General features: G+C 37.5%; 1 protein-coding gene across 1 annotated transcript; it reads right to left on the bottom strand.

The window, feature by feature from the left end:
- Window positions 1–746: 746 nt before the first annotated feature.
- Window positions 747–21214, bottom strand: LOC141294103 (uncharacterized). Its single transcript, XM_073826186.1, has 6 exons — window positions 20998–21214; window positions 18527–18607; window positions 17834–17869; window positions 4465–4626; window positions 4278–4361; window positions 747–1457 (listed from the first exon to the last, which is right to left on the bottom strand). The coding sequence occupies exons 1-6, from the start codon at window positions 21094–21096 to the stop codon at window positions 1059–1061; spliced, it is 861 nt and encodes a 286-aa protein (XP_073682287.1). The 5' UTR covers window positions 21097–21214; the 3' UTR covers window positions 747–1058.
- Window positions 21215–21434: the final 220 nt, after the last annotated feature.

Raw genomic sequence — 21434 nt, 5'->3', positions numbered from 1 at the left:
AAAACTGACATCTTACAGACGTCTGCCAGACGTTTGTACACAGCAGATGCTTTCCAGATCAAGAAATTTTTAACAGACATCTTGCAGACATATGTGTGCTATCTGGGGTCACAATATTGCAACATTTTTGTCACGCTGAACAACAAAAATTACTGTTTGTCCATTATTGTAAGGGGTAGTTTTAGGGTTGGGGTAGGTGTAGAAGTTAATACAACAGATTGTGATAGGTAGCAAATTTAATTAATTGTTATATTATTCCCGAGATTTTGTGTCACTTCTGGCTGAAGGTGTATCCCTTCTAGCCACAACCGTGAAAATTACTGCTTTACGGCAGCAACAAATTCTATGATAACAACAGTTGTATATTTAGGACAGCAAATGCCACTTACTTAGAGGCCACAAAAGTCGTAAAACTACACAAAACTACATACAGTTGCATTAAATCAAGTAAAAATAGAGTATGTGTTGTAACCACGGTTTGCTTTAAACAGCTTTTTCCTAGGTGCACATGCACACAGTTTTAAGGTAGCCATTTTAGACAGTCTGTTTTAAGATTCCTTGTTCATATAAAAATTCCATTGGATTATTACAAGATTTGCAAAAGGAATGTTTGGAAATGTAACATCTACAAGCTTTCGAATAACGTCTCCATTGTATTTTATCCTTAAAGTGATTGTTGTACCTTGATTGATACAATATCAAAAATTTAATTTCATTTTTATCAATATGGCCAAAATACAAATATAAAAAGTATTACCTTGTGTCTTTGAATTGCTGGACAGCTCATGTTTAATAGCAAGGTGAACAGGAATGTAACAAAGTCCAACATAAAAATAGCTATATAAAAAACTACATTAAATTTGCCAGCAGAAACAAAGTGCAGATTATTCCTTCTTTTCCTACATAATTTTGTTAACTGATAACTATAAAACAAAGTAGTCTTCATTTTAAAGTTCTTAGCTTGTGCAAAGGCTGTTTGAGTGACGGTAACGGATAAAGTGTCATACTTCTAGCAGACGAATGATTAAATCTAGGTTTCGCAGCACTTTATGAATGATTTAAGAGAGAGCACATGAATCTGAATTTTTAGGCATTCCATCCTCATTCGTCCCGTCACCTTCTTCGTCTGCTTCATTTTCCAGCAGATCACTGTCCAGCTGCATGTCAGGAGTGGAAGGACTGGGCGAGAACTCGGACGGAGCATCTTCATAGCCGCTGCTTTCATCATTATCATCTCCACCCTGAGCTTCAAGCTTCTGACTGAGAAACACTGACTGACTTAATGTGTGGTCGGCCACTTTCTTCAGTTTTAATAATGGGCTTGCGTTCGGATCCACTGAAGTGCCTTCACGGTCTGCGAGCGGCCTTTCATCTCGGTCCACTGAGGTTCCCTCGGGAGCGCCCTGGAGCCAGACGGGCCCTGTGTGATGTGACTGAAGCTGCTCACTGTTCTTTTCCTGCAGAGGAGAAAAAATACACTGAAATTCTGAAACATAATCTTGATCTCTATAAACCAATAGTGATTTGTCAAACATGCCATTTGTATGCTAGCTTCACAGGATTCAGAACAGTCTCTTATTAGGGCTGTCAATTTAAAATCAGAATTACAAAAGTCATGTCACATCATTGCTTTCAATTAAAGTGTAGTGATTTATTTGGTTTATATTTGCTCAAGGCGCCCTTTTGTGAGCATAGGAGACAATACAGTATGTTTTTCCGATTTGAATATAATTAGAATATTATTATTTAAATAAGAAATTCAAATTTAGTTTTTTATCCATTTTGACAGCCATACTGTTTATGTGTGGAATTCTACAAAAACACTATGGTTAAGACCAGAGATACAGTAGGTGTTCACTCCCTTAAAGGAAAGCCTGGATAAGACTTGTATACCTTAATATAACATAAATGATGTCTTTTACTAAAATATATAGTGAAAACCCATGAAAGATTTATGTTATTTAAAAAAATCCTCTTATTTTGGACTATGGGGGGGCAGCGTTCTTTTAATTACGTAGAACGGTTACAGTCTGTCAGCTACTGGCACTGAGCTACGCATTTTTACCGCAACACAACTCGGAATACACAACTTGGAAAATAAAATAGAGGTATGATTACCACAGCTACTGAAAGAACTTACAGGTGGCGATGGATATAAGCCAAATACCAATTAAACCAAATACTATCGATTTTCTCCACAAAGAGTCTAAATGCATCTGGATATCGAGCAAAATCCGTGCTAAGAAACTCCTTCAGTGTGTGTGTGGCGTCATGACAAGCGTCGACATGTTTGTAAGCTCTTTCAGTAGCTGAGCTCTACTAAAAGCCTCAAAGGCAACAGGACTTAAGTGGAGAGAACACAGACACTGGTCTTTAGGAAGTTTTATTCATCCGCAGGCATCTTCCCATTATTTTCTCCTCTTCTTATCACTTGGAAAACAGTAAAGACTTATACCACTTTTCTTGTTGCCCTTTGACTGAAAACTACAACCAAAAGCTGCACAATATGGCATCGTATCTGTATTTTATTTTTCAAGTTGTGTATTCCGAGTCGTGTTGCAATAAGATGTGCCAGTAGCTCACAGAGTACAAGCGTTCTACGTAATCAAAATAATGGCGTCCCCATAGTCCAAAATATATATAAAAAGATGTGGAGACATCATTTGAGTTTGAGTTATATTAAGCCATACACGTTTTAAATCCACAGGGTTCTCTTTAACTTCACTTGTTAACTAATAAGCGCTGTAGGGTACCACATCGCCACCTAGAGTCATTTCTCAACATCACCAGTAAAAGAGTCCCTGATTGGAACAGTAATCTACTGTCAAATATCCGTGTATTAATACACTAAATTATTTTAAGAGTGATTTGCTACAAAGCTGTGCTAGTTTCATGTCAATGATATCACACATAATTTGTCGTACATAATAGATTAATTTCAACTAAAATCTATATCTCATGTTCATTTATTTGTTTATTTGGAAACAAACAAACCTTTTAGGTTGATACAAGACCATAACCACATTGATCACCCAAGTTGAGATTTAAATTGTGTTCTTTATCTCTTACTTGAAACTGAGCACTTGTAAAAACTAGAGTTCGACCGATGTATTGGTTTTGCAGATTAATCGGCAAAGATAGTCAATTGGCGGAACTATCAGTTATCGGCAAGTATCCATGCCGATGGTTTTCCCGGGTTGGGTCCATTGCTAGAGCAGCTGAAAAGGTCATTATTATACAGCAAAGTCCCTACAGTCTTTGTTATACAGCACAAGAGCGGCCTCTAGTGACAGAAATCACTGACAGCATTTGCAGTTTGTTCAGACATGTGACACTGCGTGCTGCACAGGGCACACTGTGGAGATTTAAAACATCAACACTGAAACGGAGTGTACACAGTATACTAGAGTGCATGTTTTATATCATTACTAAGTGATTATTTGTTGACTAAATGCTGCCTTAATGGAGAAAGGACAGCAGTATACTTTTGCCCATTTGGTGATCAAATAAACTCTTGTAGACCGCCGCTTGAATTGAATGTGACGCGTCTGGTGTGTGTGATACCAGATAGCTGTGAGTTACCCGGTGTGTGACTAACATATTTTGATTAGATAATCACAAGTGTTCTAGAAAAGAAACAGTTAAATTTTGAAAGTACACAATATCCATATGTATGTCATTTCAATACTGTGGCCTTTGTGTAAACATTTAAAGATGGCCATCTTTAGCTTGACTGTTGATGTAATGGTAACACTTTACAATATGAGTCCATTTGTAACATTAAGATTGATAAAAGCATTGTTCCTTGTTAGCATGTGTTAATTTCTTTTTAAAAAAGTATAATATATAATTAATATAATTTTTTTATTTATTTACAAAATATGGTTCAGTAGGCTACTTTTTATTTAAATAGTAGAGCACTATTTATTTTCCATTCAGTATCCATTTTAAAAACTATTGGTCGATTAATCGGCCAGTTTAACCTAGCTATCGGTATGAGTAAAATCCAATATCGGTTGACCTCTAGTAAAAACACATCCTCCTGAAGCTCAAATCCTACACACAGTATACACCAGAAAATTTCCAGGCACATTTTTAACATGCTCTTATGATAAATGATAAAAATAAACTAAACAGCAAGGAAGTAAACACACTCTGTGTTCTCCAAATACGGTTACGTAAGCACAGAGAAACTGCAAGCCTGTCTCGACTTTGGCTTTACGCTGCAGTTTCTGTTCATTTCTAAATGTGATTATGTAAGCTTAGTCTTTCCTCACCTCCTTTAACCTCTCCACCTCCTGCTTTAATGAGGCAACCATGCCCTCCAACTTCCTCCTCATCTCTCTTTCTCGCTCCAGTTCCTGCAGTCAAAATGACAGTGAGTCAAACAGAAACAAAGAACTGTATTCCAACAGATGTAAAATCCATAAAATGAATATGCATTTACTACACATTTCACACTACCATGGTGACAGTATGATTCTCTCTCTGGGTTTCAGCGAGAATCTCCTCCGTGCTCTCGAGGGCATCCTGAAGACAGTCCACCTGGAACAGAAGAGCTTCCTGCTGGAGCTCAAGGGTTCGAACCTCTTGTAAACAGTCGTCATAGTTTCCTTTTAGATCCATCTGCACAGGGGAAGAAAAACAGAGATTTTAAAGTATAGAAAAAAATACCTCTCAATCATAACTTATTATGCAGAGTGTGGTGGTGTTTGTGTCTTCAGAGACACTGGCTGTATTTTCTTGATTCATTCTTCTTTTGCTTGAGATATTTGTGGGAGGTACTCTTTGGCCAGTGTGTATGTCATCTGTCTGAAGCTTAAGACGCTATTGCCTCACTGACCTCACTGTAATTAAATTTTTCTGATGACACATAATTGCTGTTTATTAGCGAGCTAAACTAATGATGGCTACATTTGATCTCAAATATTTGTAAAACACCTCAGCGCTCATTCTTTCACTCTTGGGTCACTGTCTCATGTGATGCTGAACTGTGTGTTCTGTCAGCTGATATGATGTCAGAAGCAGGGGGTGTGGTTTCTGGCTGTGTTAAGCCCACCCATGAGGGAGGGGCCAAGTTTGAATGTTTTTTGAATGTTTATATATATATATATATATATATATATATATATATATATATATATACACAGAGCCGGCCCAAGGCATAAGCGAACTAAGCCCCCAAGAGTACATGAAATTACATCGTTTATATATATATATATATATATATATATATATATATATATATATATATATATATATGCACACACATGTATAATATTTCAGTGGGTATCATATTGGTGATGAAATCCATTATTCAATTAAAAAAACAACGCAATATTATTTTAACTGGCTGCTGCAGGATGCATGCACAGTTGGAGTATGACAGCCATATGATGCCTGACTGAGGTAACTTAAATTCATTGAAGAAGCAGCGTCACTGCAGCAAAACAACTAATAATGTCACAAAAAGGACATATTTTCTGGTGCAAGATAAATGTAAGTAAAAAAAAAAAAAGAGTATAAACTAAACGAGGCTAAATTGCAAGCTAACGTTAGCTGGCTAGTTAATTAAGCAAACAAGAAAGTTAATGTTTTATTTAACATCTGCAAATTTAATCTTTGCAATATTAATATAGTATAATACATTATATTAGTTGGATTAAGATTCAAGTTTTTGCATTCTGTGTAAAAATAACTTCCTAGATTATATTCTTGTAATAAAAGTAAGCTATCATAATGATATCATGATATAAACGACTTTGCCTCCTGAAAAGCAAGGAAACACAAATTCTAAGGAAAGTGGAATATTGAGGTGGAATGTAAAGTTGAGTTAGTTTGTCTTTTCATATAAAAATACCCTGTTTGTATTTGACTAATTTGTAGTTCTTTGATATTTAGCTTTATATTTTATTATTTATTATATTATTTATTTTATTTGTAGTTGATTGTATTGCACTTTTTACATGTTACAAAAAATAAATTAAAGAGGTTAAAGTGTTTACAGTAAGAGCATTGTCTACTAGTTTACTTTGCTACTTTTTAGTACACCACATTAAGTATGTCAACTGGTACTGCAAGACTTTGAATGTTAAAGTGCAAATTAACACCTGACTACTCCTGTGGGTTTGCTACTGTTACAATGAAAGATCATAGCAAGGGTAAAAACACTGGTATGATGTAAGCAACACAGCTACAAAAAAATGTAATTTATATTGGGTGTGTAAGATTTACAGTGTGCGAATAATAAAGGATTGACAATAATTAGTAATATTGGTGGCACAGAGGGGCCCCCAAATAAAATTCTGCTTAGGGCCCCCTGAAGGCTTGGGCCGGCCCTGTGTATATATATATACACACACACACACACACACACACACACACACACACACACACACACACACACATACACATACACTTAAATACACATTTATACGTGGGTAATTCTATAATTGCAGATACATTTGGTGTCTGAAGTCTGATTATTTTTTTCAGCTTTTTTCAAATCGTTATATTTTTAATTATTTTAATAATGTGTTACTCATTTTTATGAATTACAAGATGTTACAGTCCATAACAATATAATAATTTCTGTAAAAGGTGTCTTAAATAGCTGAAAATCATGATTTCTTGTTTTCCGAATTAGTCAGTGCTTTTTTCCCCATCATGTATCAATGTGTAATGTATCATTTTGCTAATATTTCGTTTATTTTAATTATAAAAGTGAATTCGGTAACACTTTATAATAACGTTCAGTTGTAAGTCTTTTATAAGTGATTAGTTAATGATGAAATAATAATTTACAAAACATTAACAAATGATTATTAAGTGATATGCTAACAATTTGTGTATGTTTTGTTAATTCATTTACAAGTCACTTACAAATTAATTTACAAGTAATTAGTTAATGATGAACTAATTATTTACAAAACATGACTATGTGTTTATAAATTATTAATAAGTGATATGTTCATTTTATTGTAAGTACTATGCTAACAAATCACCCATCTGTCGTAAATTATCTGAAAAATGGCATATCATGAAATGATCAAACAGATCCTTAGTAAATGGTTAAAAATGACTAGTTAACCCCTTAACTGTCACCCCCATTTTTTAAGTTTATCCAAACTTAAATTGTAATTCATGAACACTTTGGATCTAAGGTAGGTCTCTTTTTAAAGAAAACAATCAGCAGATTACTGCAGAAGCAGAAATTTAAAAAGTATTAACAAATTACAGAAGTTTAAATGTACTGTAAAGAGAATACACTGTACAATGTTTTATTATATTTTATATAAAATACATATTGTACATAACAGGTATATGTACAATAACAGGTAAATAACCATATATAATTCATACACTACATGGTGCATAGTGGATTAGTGCATAAGTGCATAGTGAATAAGTGCAGAGTGTATAGTGCATAATTTGGGGCGCAGCTCATATTTGCCAAAGAAAACATCTTTACCCTCACCAGTCAGCCCTTACATTGCAGTACACACTACAAAGTACTCAAAAGATGTTAATGAATAAATAATGAATAAATCATTTATAAATCTTTCTGCATCCCCTAATCTAAAGTGTAAACTACTCATCAGTTGTAAATGTTTTACAAACCTTCCGGCTACAGGTGGTGTGGGTGTCAGGTGGGTATACACACTGGGTGAAAGACCTTTGAAAAATGAGTAAAACATTTACAACTGATGAATTGTTTACACTTTAGATTAGGGGATGCAGAAAGATTTGTAAATGATTTATTCATGATGCGATCTTCAGTGAAGGATAAACATTTAAATGATTGATATTTTAATTATTTTTAAGTGACAAATAATATATTAACTAGTAACGTATTAACCACTTACTAAGGATCTGTTTGATTATTTCACGATATGCTATTTTTTTTCAGATAAATTACGACAGATTTGTAAATTGTTAGCCTATTACTTAATAATCATTTGTGAACGTATAATCATGTTTTGTAAATTATTAGCTCATCATTATCTAATCACTTGTAAATGATTTATAACTTAATCTACAAAACATATATAAAAATACTAACATATCACATATGAATCACTTATGAATGCATAGTCATGTTTTGTAAATGATTAGTTCATCATTAACTAATTACTTGTAAATTACTTGTAAATGAATTAACAAAACATACACAAATTGTTAGCATATCACTTATTAAACATTTATGAATGTTTTGCAAATCATTATTTTATCATTAACTAACCACTTATAAATGACTTACAACTGAACGTTATTATAAAGTGTTACCGTGAATTCTACAACATTTTTTTTTTTTTTTTTAAACAACCTTTTTCTTATGAAAATATGTTTTCGTAAATCTTGCATCAACTCTGTTACGGTACCATACTTTGCCTATAAAATAGTGGAATTATCTCCCACAACTATGTAAGATACAGGAAATGATGTCACTTTCCCTCACTTATAAGATCTGAAGCACTGAAAAGTCTATGTGCTCTCTCTGAGAAAATATTATATGAGAAATATATTATATGAGAAATATATACCAGTTACAAAGGGAGACTAAAGTGTGGATCCATATGCAAGCTTTATTAAAAGACGTAGTCAAGACAGGCAGGGGTCAATACCAGGAAATGGGAACAAACAGGGTAATCCAAAAGAGGAATCCAGTAAACAGGCGTGAAGGTCAGGGCAGGCGACAAGATTCAATAAACGTAGAAACAGTCCAAGATCAAAAACACAGGGAAACTAGGAAACACGGAAAACTAAGGAACAAGGAAGGCTTAACAACGATCAGCAAACACTGAGGGGGAAGGGAGAGGCTTTATACCAAACACAAGGGGTCACATGACAGAAACAACCAATGGGGAGCAGACACATGGAACAGGAGGACCAATAAAAACATGAGACAGACAAGGGTGAAGCATGGTGGGTTGAGACAACACACAACAGAGTCCATATTGGAGTGCCCCGGGCACTCCGTAACATAGCCAGCCCCCCCCACCAAAGAGCGGCTTCCAGACGCTTCCCAATGACAACGCACAGACAGTCATGGATGGCTGTGGGGGGGGGGGGGCAGGGTGGCGCAGACGGAGCGGGAGCCCACCAGGGCGGAGCAGACGGAGCACATGTGGCCTCCATGGCCGTAACAGGGCAGACAGGAACTTCGGGAACGGCCTCCATTGCCGTGACAGGGCAGACAGGGAGCCCTGGGGGTGCAGGCAGGGCAGGGAGCCTTGGCGGTGAAGGCAGAGCAGGGAGCCTTGGCGGTGCAGGCAGAGCAGGGAATTCCGCTATGGACGCCACCTCGATAAGAGGCATGGGTGCAGCAGGTTCGTGGACAGACAAGGCTTCCGGATCAGACTCGTAGGCAGATGAGGCCTCTGGAGCACAGAATGCAGCCCACACACTTAAAATGGCGATGGCCATCATGGGCAGTGCGGTGGTTAATGGGATGCACACCAGGCCTGAGGGTGTAAAGCTTGGGAACGAAGGCTCTGCATGGCTAGGGATGCCTGCAGCCTGTACTGACATCAGAGGAGTGTCCATCACACTGGCGATCAAGAAATGCCGTGGTTCTGGCAATTCGGATGAGACATGCCGTGGCTCTGGGAGGTCAGACGAGACATGGCGTGGCTCTGGCAGATCAGACGAGACACTGCGTGGCTTGGGCGAGACGTGACTTGGCTCTAGACGCTCGGGCAGGAGGTGACTTGGCTCTGGACGTTCGGGCGAGACGTGGCTTGGCTCTGAACGCTCGAGCGAGACGTGACTTGGCCTTAGTGCAACAGCTGTGACTTGACTTGGCTTTGAGGAAGCAGTAGTGACCTGACTTGGCATTGAATGGATGGCTGTAGCTTGACTTGATGTTGGGCGAGCAGCTGTGACTTGACTTGGCCTTGAGGGAGCAGCTGTGACTTGACTTGGCCTTGAGGGAGCAGCTGTGACTTGACTTAGCTTTGAGGGAACAGCTGTCACTTGACTTGGCTTTGGCTTTGAGGGAGCAGCTGCGGCTTGGCTTGACGTTGGAGAAGCAGCTGTGATTTGACTTGGCTTTGAGGGAACAGCTGTGGCTTGGCTTGACGTTGGAGAAGCAGCTGTGGCTTGACTTGGCTTTGAAGGAACAGCTGCGACTTGACCTTGCTGGGACAGCTGCAACTTGGCTTGACTTAGCTGGAACAGCAGATGCTTGGTGTGATTCAGGAGGTGCTGTAGTATCTTGAGGTGACTTGGGGTGTGAAACCGTGACTTGTCTTGGCTCAGGAGGTGAAACTGTAACTTGACTTGGTTCAGGAAGTGAAGTTGCTTGACTTGACTCAGGAAGTGCTGCTTGACTTGACTCAGGAAGTGCTGCTGTGTCTTGACTTGATTCAGAAAGTGCTGCTGTGTTCTGACTTGACTCTGAAGGAGCAGCAGCTGTAACGTGACTTGACTTTGCAGGAACAGCAGCTGTAACTTGACTTGACAGGATCAGCAGCTGTAACTTGACTTGACTTAGCAGGAACAGCAGCTGTGACGTGACTTGACTTGACAGGAACAGCAGCTGTAACTTGACTTGACTTGACAGGATCAGCAGCCATAACTTGACTTGACCTAGCAGGAACAGCAGCTGTAACGTGACTTGACTTGACAGGAACAGCAGCTGTAACTTGACTTGACTTGACAGGATCAGCAGTCATAACTTGACTTGACCTAGCAGGAACAGCAGCTGTAACTTGACTTGACTTGACAGGAACAGCAGCTGGAACTTGACTTGACTTGACTTGACAGGAACAGCAGCTGGAACTTGACTTGACTTGACAGAAACAGCATCAGGAACAGCAGCTGTAGCGTGACTTGACCTGACAGGAACAGCAGCTGTAACTTGACTTGACTTGATAGGAACAGCAGCTGGAACTTGACTTGACCTGACAGGAACAGCAGCTGTAACTTGACTTGACTGAGGAACCGCATCTGAAGGGACGGCGATGATAAGTGCAGACTCTGGGGCAGAAGACATGACGTGAACAGGCTGTGGCTTGGCAGGCGTGATGCTAGTGGGGGCTGGCTTGGCAGGCGCAACGTTAGCGGGCGCTGGCTTGGCAGGCGTGACGTTAGCGGGCGTTGGCTTGGCAGGCGTGGCAGCCATCTTGTGCGGTGGCTCTGGTCTGGCGGCCATCTTGTGCAGTAGCTCTGGCATGGCAGCCATCTTTGCAACGGGTTCTGGCGTGGCGGCCATCTTGGCCGGGAACTCAGGAACGGAGGCCATCTTGTGAACAGGCTTTGGGACGGCGGCCATCTTGTGAACAGACTCGGAAAGTGCGGCCATCTTGTGAACAGACTCGGAAAGGGCGGCCATCTTGGGAACTGTCTCTGGAAGGGCGGCCATCTTGTTCAGTAGCTCTTCTAACACACCCACAGTAAACGGAGAGCAAAACAACTGCAGTGCTACACAAATGTATTGCTGGAGGGTCCAGTCAGGCTGGTGAAGTGGCATCAAAGAACCGAATGGTTCGGAAAGTCCACCATGAAAAAATATCATTAAAGGTTCCATATTGTAAAAAAAATCAAAATTTCCTGGCTTTTTTTCATGATAACTGAGGTCTAGGGGCTATGTAACTACCATATGAGTTTCAAAACAGTCAATCCACAGTAAACTGCACACAGCCTGCTTAAAGTAGCTGTTCATTTTCACGAGCCGCTGTGACTTCCGTACAGATGTGACGTCCGATCTACTCAGTCACCGCCTTCAGACACCACCCCAGCACCAACCACTGTCCCACCCTCCTTTTGTCAAACCCAGACAATATCGTGTCCATAACATTGCTAAGCAACAACAACACGAAAACAAGTCGAGAAAACCCTGTTCAGTCTATAGATGTCGAAACTACATCATTGCACAGGCTTCAGAACAACGTGAATATAAGAGACCAGTGGCACGTCAGCTTCAGCCTCTTTCACACAGCGATTCCGGTAAATACACGCATAATGTGTCCCATGATTTGTTCCGGAGTTGTTTGATTTGGTTCATTCACAGTTGTTTTCCGGAATCTGTGCGTGCTTTACACACAACCCATAAAGACATGTGACGTATGGATGTGAGATGTAATGCAACGTGTACGTTTCACTAAACTGAAACTAACCTGATGAACAATCTGTGCTTCAGCGCTGATAGTGAGGAGCTGGCTCTGCCTGATCGCCGCTTCATTCCACTTTGCACATATTTTTTCGTCGTGAAGAGTCACATGATAACGTGCATCATCACTACAACACTGCCTTTATGGTTCTGGCTTTTGTTCACACAGCGCTCGTTCCCGTAATTTTCCAGAATCAGCGCGCATTGTGAAAGGGGTTTTACTAAAGCAACAGTTATGTAGCTTACTGCATTCGGTGTTTGAAAAAGAAAAAATGGCTCTGGGCTCGGCTAAAGCATACATGACCGTAGTTACCTGTGGTTGGCCTGGCTGTGCTTCACTCAGAAAACAACAGGCCAATCAGAAGAGAGGCTCATGAATATTAATTAGATGGGCCAAAATCGACCTGTTTTTGACAGAGCTCCTAAAAAAGGAGCTGTAAAAATATATTGAGATGGATTTTGGCACTTATACCGCAAATATATTCTTAAGGACATCAACAACTAAAATAAACCTGCAGAAATGTGTACAATATGGGACCTTTAAGATCAAATCATCCAGTGAAGCTGAGTTAGCCAAGTCTATAATGTAGTCCTCGATGGACCGCTCACCTTGACGGAGACGCATTATCTTGGCTGTTGACTCCATGCTGGGACTGAATAGTTCCAAGGAAGCTGCTGGATCCGGGTGTGGCTGATCGTTCTGTTACAAAGGGAGACTGAAGTGTGGATCCATATGCAAGCTTTATTAAAAGACGTAGTCAAGACAGGCAGGGGTCAATACCAGCAAAAGGGAACAAACAGGGTAATCCGAAAGAGTAATCCAGTAAACAGGCGTGAAGGTCAGGGCAGGCGACAAGATTCAATAAATGTAGAAACAGTCCAAGATCAAAAACACAGGGAAACTAGGAAACACGGAAAACTAAGGAACAAGGAAGGCTTAACAACGATCAGCAAACGCTGAGGGGGAAGGGAGAGGCTTTATACCAAACACAAGGGGTCACATGACAGAAACAACCAATGGGGAACAGACACATGGAACAGGAGGACCAATGAAAACATGAGACAGACAAGGGTGAAGCATGGTGGGTTGAGACAGCACATAACATAGAGTCCATATTGGAGTGCCCTCTAGTGGGGCTGCCGGGCACTCCGTAACAATACCACAATATCAAAAGGAAAACTGAATTTTTCACTGATCACACTTTGTGTTATTTAAACGTCTTTGAATCACGATTTCATTAGTGCCATGTGCTCTTAGCATTTATGCTAGCAAGTGGAGTTTGTGGCAAAAAATAAATAAAATTGTCAATTCTGTTACCGTCAAACTCTTGTTACCAAGGTAGAGTAACAATGCTGACAATACGGTAACAGAATTGACAGTCCATCGGACAATTTTGTCAATTCTGTTACTTAAAGGGTCGACTCTGTTTATGAACTATTTTCACAAAAAAAGAATAACATTGTTGATTAAAATCTCATAAATATTATTGTTATATTTTTGCACCCTTATAATATTTCAACAACATTTTTTTACTGGATATTGTGAATAATACATTTTCAAATGAACAATATTTGCTTCAAGTAGCCGGTTCGGTAAAAATTTTAAGATATGCATAGGTGAAATACTATCTCATTTTCAAGTGTTGGAATGTAAGGAATGTTTGTTTAATGAAACAAGAAGGATTTTTCCTGTTATGATTTTTTTAAGTAAAAAAGGAAGTAACTTGTGTTTGGCGAGCACTGAATTATTGGAATTAAACATGTTTTCAATAAGATACTGGGGGAAAAAAAATCTGAACTTTCTGAAATGCCAAATGTATCTCCAATTACAGAATCACATTTAGGGATCTTTAGGAAATTCATTGTCAAAAATCCTGTAACTCTGACAAGTTCTTTAATCACAATCGTAGCTTTTTAGAAAATTAGAAATTACATCCAATTATGAAATAACAGTAGCCTAAGTACTTAATATTTTCCTTTCACCATGTAATGTGTCATCTCTACCAATCAAAGTTACACAAATATACAGTAAATTACAAAAAAAAAAAAACATTTTAGGTAAATGGTAACAGGTTAGGTAACAGCATTAATATAATTTATAAACAAGCTTTACTTCATAAGTAAGTAAGGGATAATCAGGATTTTAAATGCACGACATGGAGGCAAAGAACCTCCGTGATCGGACGTGAAGCGGAGACCTCTCTCTTTCTGTGTGTGTGCGAGTGATGTGTGTTGGTTAGTGTGCATCAATTAACCTGCCAGCCAATCAGAATCCAGAATTCAGACAGACCACGGAATAATATCAGTTATTGTTGCCAGCAGCAGGCTTATGAGAAGAATTATCTGCTGTATTGTCACAAAACAAATGAGCATGTGACACACATTTTAAACTCCACAAAACAAACTCTGCACAAAACATCTCAGTTTCCTAAAGATTTATTTATATTTGTACTCCAAATTGAGATATAATCATTTTAATGCTTTTTGTCTTTGTTGTGAGTTTTCATTCCCTCACTGTGTGGCCGTCTCTTGTGTTTTTGTCAAGCGTCTGGATTGTTTTCATTGGCTCAGCGTTCTTGTGTTGTCATGTTTAAGCATGCGGCTTGTGCGCTTGAGTCCTCGTCTCATCCTTAGCCAGACCTGGTAGTAAAGATCTGAGAGAAGATCGCCTCGTAATCCTGTAATCCTTTATATAAGACTCATTCTGTCTAGCTGGGTTTTTGCTAGGGCTGGCCTCGACTTAAGATTTCTCTGGTTGACTAGTAGTCAACTAATCACGTTTATTTATCAGCCATTTAAATCATACTAATGAGCCTTTAATGGCCTACATAACATAATAAGTGCTTAAGCGCATACATAAAGCTTGCCACAGCACACTGGCAGAAGTAATGATTATGAATGTGTCAGGGAAAAACAGTAAGGAGGTTGCATTTCCATTTTAATAATTTAAAGATAAAACAGTGATTTCTTTGTTTTCGGCTTAAACGATAAAGTCGGCGACACTAACTCATCTCCGCAGTAGTGGATGCGCCTGTATGCATGTTTCATACGGATTATATAATTTGAGAATATTTGTTTTCCATTTGAATTGGTTCATTTGAAAGTAGACATTTCGCTCTCTACAAATATATAGTTTTAGGTCTGTAAAGAAAGTATACACAGAGTTTAGTTTTGTAAAGAAAGAAAAGCATCCTGTTTGCTTTCATTATTTTACAAAAGCGCAATGTTTTGTTGTTATTGTGAGAGCACACAAATAAACGTAGAGTATTTTGATTCGAAATATGTATTATGCTTATCTGTATGGCCAAAAATGACGGAGTAATTTAATTCAATTCAATTCAATTCAAGTTTATTTGTATAGCGCTTTTCACAATATGAATCGTTGCAAAGCAGCTGTACAAAAGTTTAGGCTACTACAATATATTTAGTAGCTTATTAGTGGTGAATACTGTATGTCAAGTCGATGTACATATGATATAAATGTTAAAATCAGTAACTGTGTAATCAAACAGATGATGAACACTAATTGCAATGATTATGTGCTGTGATCAAACTTGTAGGAAAATTTAAGAGCAAGTGACCGCACCAGCACCTCCATCAGTAATTTTTCAAGGTTAACATTAGATAGATTAATTTATATTAGATTAGAGATTAATTAATAGATTTTTTTAGATTTATCATTCTTGTCAACTTCTGAGCAACTACAGCCTAAATACTTAAGTTATGACTTAAATAATGTCTTTGAACTTCCTCCTAAATCTATCTAGTTACAGTTGCAATCAAAATTACTAAACCCCACAGAGATTGCAGTATTTTACAAATACAAGCTTTTCTGAAGATCCAGGACTTTACTGGCATATTAAAAGTGATAATGTCAATATATAATGTAATGTTTTTGAGTTATAGGATTTTTTTCATAACACAGCTGTCATAATTATTCAACCCCTATTCAACAGTGCTGTTTTCAAGTCACTTATTTTCATGGTAGGGAACAAAATTGTCTTAAAACACAATTAAGCCTTTAGAAACTCTATAAGAAAACAGAATTAGCTTGAGCTGTAGATTACTTGCCGTTAACAATATGTCCATCACAGACTGCATGACTTCGCTACTTCCTGTGATTTTTTTTTTTTCTGCAACTAAGCGACCAATAAATATTTGGTCAACCAAGCCCCTTCTCGTCGACTAACGGTTAGTTGACTATTAGGGGGCGGCCCTAGTTATTGCCATCTGCCTGTTTTATAGACTCATTTAGTGGAACTATAGTTGTTTTTGATTCATCCCAATGGCACAAAACCTTTATTTAACTTTGTTCTACCTTTATTTATAACAAGAATTAGTGACTTTCTGTAGGGTTATGTATAATGAGCTTTATGAGTCAGTCATCATTTCCTCAACTGATATATTTAAAAACACTGTGGTGCTCATAATTGAAACCAGTCTTATTAAACTTTTAATAGATTTTTTTTATATATATTTATCATTCTTGTCAACATCTGAGCTTGGCTTTTATAAAGCTACAGAAAATCAACTACAGCCTAAATACATGAGTTATGATTAGTTAAAGTTTAATTTAATCTAGTTACAGTTGCAATCAAAATTATTTAACCCCCCAGAGATTGCAGTACTTTACAAACACAAGCTTTTCTGAATATCCAGAACTTTATAAAAATTGCATCTACAACAGTGTAATGGCATATTAAAAGTGATAATGTCAGTATATAATGTAATGTTTTTGAGTTACAGGATTGCTATGTCATAATTATTCAAACCCTATAAGTCACTTATTTTATGGTAGGGAACACAATTGTTTTAAAACCCAATTAAGCCTTTAGAAATTCTATAAGAAAACAGAATTAGCTTGAGCTGTTACACATAGATACAGTTAGCCCATGCATGTGCTGAAGTTGAGTAGCAAATATGGCTAAGTCAACAGAGCTCTCACAAAAGCTATAGAGAAGAAATAGTTTTATTATATTAGAAAGTCTAAGGCTACATAAAGACATTAAAATTTCCAAGAAACACAGCTGGCAGCCTTATTCTTTAGTTTAAAGTGTGTTGTACCAGAAAAAAAAAAAAAAAACAGAAAAAAGGGTTTTGAACAAAACAAAGCACAATATCATAAAACGTTTGATCAGAGCAACAGAGAAAAACCTGCAATGTACAGCTGAAAACTTGCAAGATGACCCGACAAAAGAAGGAAAAACATTTCAATGCAATGTGTCCTGATGCATTTGTTGAATTGTTTTCACAAAATTTTGTTCTCTGCAGCAAAATATCTTGCAGGTCAAAGGGGGTTGAATAATTTCGATTGCAACTGTAAATGTTTATCTAATGATAGCTAAAGGAATGCTTCAGGGTGAAACCTGACGTCTTGTTTGTTCACTTTGCTCATGAGTCAGTGCATGGGAAATGCATAACAATGATTTGCTCATCTAAACGAAGAGTCAAGACACACCTATTCATGATTCACTTAGACTCACCTTACATGAGTCACTTCTCGCAGCCCTTGTCACTTCCACACCTGCTCCTCAAACATTGCAGAGTTCATGCGTCTCAACTCACTTTAAGGATTTATCTTATAGCACTGACATTTGCAGTTTAGAGCCTAGCTTAGCATGCATAACCTGTCCTAGAAACTGCCACTGTTGTGAATAAGCAGATTATATAATTCATAACAATAAACATCAAATCTGGTAGAAAAGGTATAAAAAAACTTACCATTTCTGTGTTTTCAGAAAGTATTTCATCTTCAGGCTAAAAAAAAATAAGACAAATGTTCATTGCTATTCAAAACAAACAAACCTATAAAATGTTTCTGATAGGTTTCTAACAACACATTTTTTTAATTTGAACTAATTAGTTCATCCTATTCAGCAAATAAAGTTCTGAAGAGAAAGCTAAAGGAACAGATTTGGAGAAATTTTGCATTCAATCACTTGCACATTACCAGATCCTCTGTTTCACTGGAGGAAGTGTTATTATAGATTATGGACCAGAAGCAATGGTTTGAAGTTAAAAACATCTTAACAATGGATTTGTTTCCTACAAACACACAGCTTTTGGCTTCCCAAGTTGTTAACTGGCGGACTAGAGTGGTGTGGATTACTTGTGGATTATTGTGTTGTTTTTATCAGCTGTTTGAACTCTTATTCTGACGGCACCCATTCACTGCAGAAGATCCATTGCTGAGCAAGTGATGGAATGCAACATTTCTTCAAATCTGATGAAGAAACAAACTCATCTACATCTTGGATGGCCTGAGGGTGAGCACATTTTCAGCAAATGCTCATTTTTGTCTGAGCTTGTCCTCAAAGCACACTGGAGGAGTGATGTTCTGCTCAGCTATAGTTCACTTTCAAATCACATCTGCCTAAAAGCAAACACTTAGGCTGCAATTATCACAATACTAACATGGCTTTCTTCTCTTTGTCCTCTTTTTAATGATCCGTATCTGCTATCGCTGCGTGACAGGTGTCTGCTGGATTCTTCTGCCTGCAGGACACAAACAACAATCACATTATTGATAACAAGTGTAAACCAACAACAAAAAATTATTGTGTTATTTGTCACACAATATAATTTTTAACTTAAACATTGGAATGTATGACTTTTAAGTGTTTTCTGTTGTAGTAAGATGGATCACACATTCAGATGATCATAGTCAAACTGGATATCTGTTACTTTAAAGAGTTTTGCGCAGTTTAAAATACCATCATGTTAAAATTGCTTCATAAATATGTAGGATTCTGACCTATTTGCATTACTAATCAAATGAGCAAGTTTACAAATGATAAAGTTATGCTGGGAAAACATGATTCATCAGGTTTCAGCTGTCAAGATGTTCATCCTTCATTTAAACTTTTAAAAACGGTTATGTTCATGTATATTTATACTATTTTATATTATATAAATAGTACGGGAGTTGTATGGCACAGTAAACTATTAGGAAAATGCACAATCTCGCACACACTTTTACTAAACATCAAACTGATGCAGACTCCGCTTCAAATGTACTTCGCTCATGTCCTTGTTCTATTGTTTTCTTGGTTGTGCCTCAGTTGAAAGTGCAGTAAGATGTAACCGGATAAGCTTTGCCAACTTTGTCAACCTAGCTGGAATGAGATTTTGTTGACATGTTCAAATTCAATTATTATAGGTCAGTAGAGACATGACAGTAGATGTAATGAAGACTTTTCTCGATTAGTTAATCTTGAAAGCTGTAATAGTATAAATGTAGTTTTAAGAAGAGTTCTACATGTAATTTTTATTTCATTTGCTATCATAGCAGGGTGTTTACATTGAATTCTTAAAAATAAAACGCTCCTTTAAAATTTCATATCAGAAGTCAGAAAAAAAAATCATACTAACACTTTAAGTGGACCTCAGAAAACATTCTAAAATATACTATATACTTTCCATAAGTTCTAGTTATTTATTAGTTCTTTATTTCCTTAAATCCTTTAATTCTTTTAAATCTTGTGTGCCCCTTTTTAATACAAAGGGCCACAAATTAAACCTGACTGAGGTAAAAAAGTAAATACTAAAAGTAAATGTTGCATTATATTCAACTATAATATTTACCTATTTAGGAATCCAGAAATAAAACAAAACAAATGTTATTATAAATTAAACTAAAATATAAATGAAGATATGTTTTAATGGCATTTCCTCCTCTGTGTTTTTCTTCCCTCTTGTGATATACGGCGCGGAGGGTCAAATCAAAGTTCATCACAAGCCTATTTTGCTTCAGGTTTCTCTGATTTAAATAAAAAGGACCATTACATTTGAATATTTTAAAAAGATTCCCTACACACCCCATAAAAATGCTGATTTATGATTTATGGTAATAGTGGATCACAGGTGAACTCTTTTTTTCATATAAATGGCTTGACTGGATTTTACAGGCATTGTGCTGCAGGACTGTAAGTAATTTGTAAAAGGATGTTGAAATCACAATGACAGCTTGTACAGACACAAACACTAAAGTCATGGCTGTTTATACATTTTTGCATACTTTATTTAGTTTTAATTTAATTGAATTTAATTTATAATTATAATTTATAATTTGTGCACCTGTTGTAACTGTATATTCCAGATTGTGGTTAATGTTTTTTTTTTTTTTTTTTTTTTTGTCTTTACTGAAAAAAAGGATTAATGAGGGTAACAATGGATGACAAGTGACAAAGGCACATAACCTTATTGAAACCACTAACCTGCAAAACAAAACTCTTGACAAAAAAAATCTTGTTTGTAAAAAGAATGGCTGACTTAGTCAATAAATCTTAATAAAATCAATGAGCAAAGCAGGATTTTTACATTCACAGCGAATACGAAACGTACACATTAATAACATATAATTAACACATTAACAAGGTAAACATGGACAGCTCATTTCTAAATCTACTATTTAACTCTAATTGTTCATCACGTCTGTGTCTTAAGAAAAAAAAAGCATCTTAACATCTTTAAATCGTGTTTCATCGCGAGATTCAGCATCACCGCGCACATCACAGGAGGGTGTGCTGTGTTAAAATAACACGACGCCCTTATTTATGAAGAATTACAATAATTCTGTTACTATTAATCACGTAAATGTTGGTTTAAATTATGTGTATTTCATTATCTGTCACACCCTAATGCTACAGTCAGAGGAACCTGAAGAGCAGTCTGCGTCGATGATCCCACTGCGAGAATTATGTAATATTATTAACTTATCGAGGCTTTGTATTTCACAATAGCAATAGGTAATGCTATTCAGCTGACAAGATGAAGATCGGCTCCGGTCGATCACCAAAGATCAGCAGACAGTGAACTGCTGAAATCGGACGTCTCGAATTAAGTCACGACAAAAGAGATCCGGAGATGTGATTCACTTAACTTACGTCTTTGATAATGTGCCGTAGAGACTCGTCCTCACTCATTCCCCGTGAAAGCGTGCGTTTCCTCAGCGAACCCACTTTCTCAAGGTTGTCCGAATGCATCTTCCAACATGTAAGAACTCTACGTGTCCAGAAAAAATGTCAGACTAGACCGTGTCTTGGAAGTGTTCTCGTAAGTGGTTGGTTCTCTACCGGAGCAGACAGTATTGTTTAGGGTGGGTGCTGTTTAGTGGTGGGCGGGGCGTGGAGACTTTCGAGTAGGCGGGTCTATTTCGCCATCCAGTTTCATTCTGTGTGAGTTTATCAACGAACGTACAACAGGGCCGTGCAGAGACCTTTAAAGGGGCAGGTGCTCAAAGTATAAAAAGGGCATCTGAAACAAGGCATTAAGAGCCCCTGGGTCCATCACCTCATTGTAGGCATCCAGTTACTTATGTAAC

This window comes from Garra rufa, chromosome 20 (genome assembly GCF_049309525.1).
Source record: "Garra rufa chromosome 20, GarRuf1.0, whole genome shotgun sequence".
In the NCBI taxonomy this organism is placed as follows: domain Eukaryota; kingdom Metazoa; phylum Chordata; class Actinopteri; order Cypriniformes; family Cyprinidae; genus Garra; species Garra rufa.
Note: the sequence above shows the minus strand (reverse complement) of the source record. Positions and strands in the feature narration are given on the sequence as shown.

Coding starts and splice junctions, on each gene's coding strand:
- LOC141294103 (XM_073826186.1), bottom strand. CDS start 21,096: ATGCATTCGGACAACCTTGAGAAAGTGGGTTCGCTGAGGAAACGCACG. Junction 18,608..20,997: donor TACGGCACATTATCAAAGAC/GTAAGTTAAGTG, acceptor TGTGTCCTGCAG/GCAGAAGAATCCAGCAGACA. Junction 1,458..4,277: donor AGGTGGAGAGGTTAAAGGAG/GTGAGGAAAGAC, acceptor TCTCCTCTGCAG/GAAAAGAACAGTGAGCAGCT.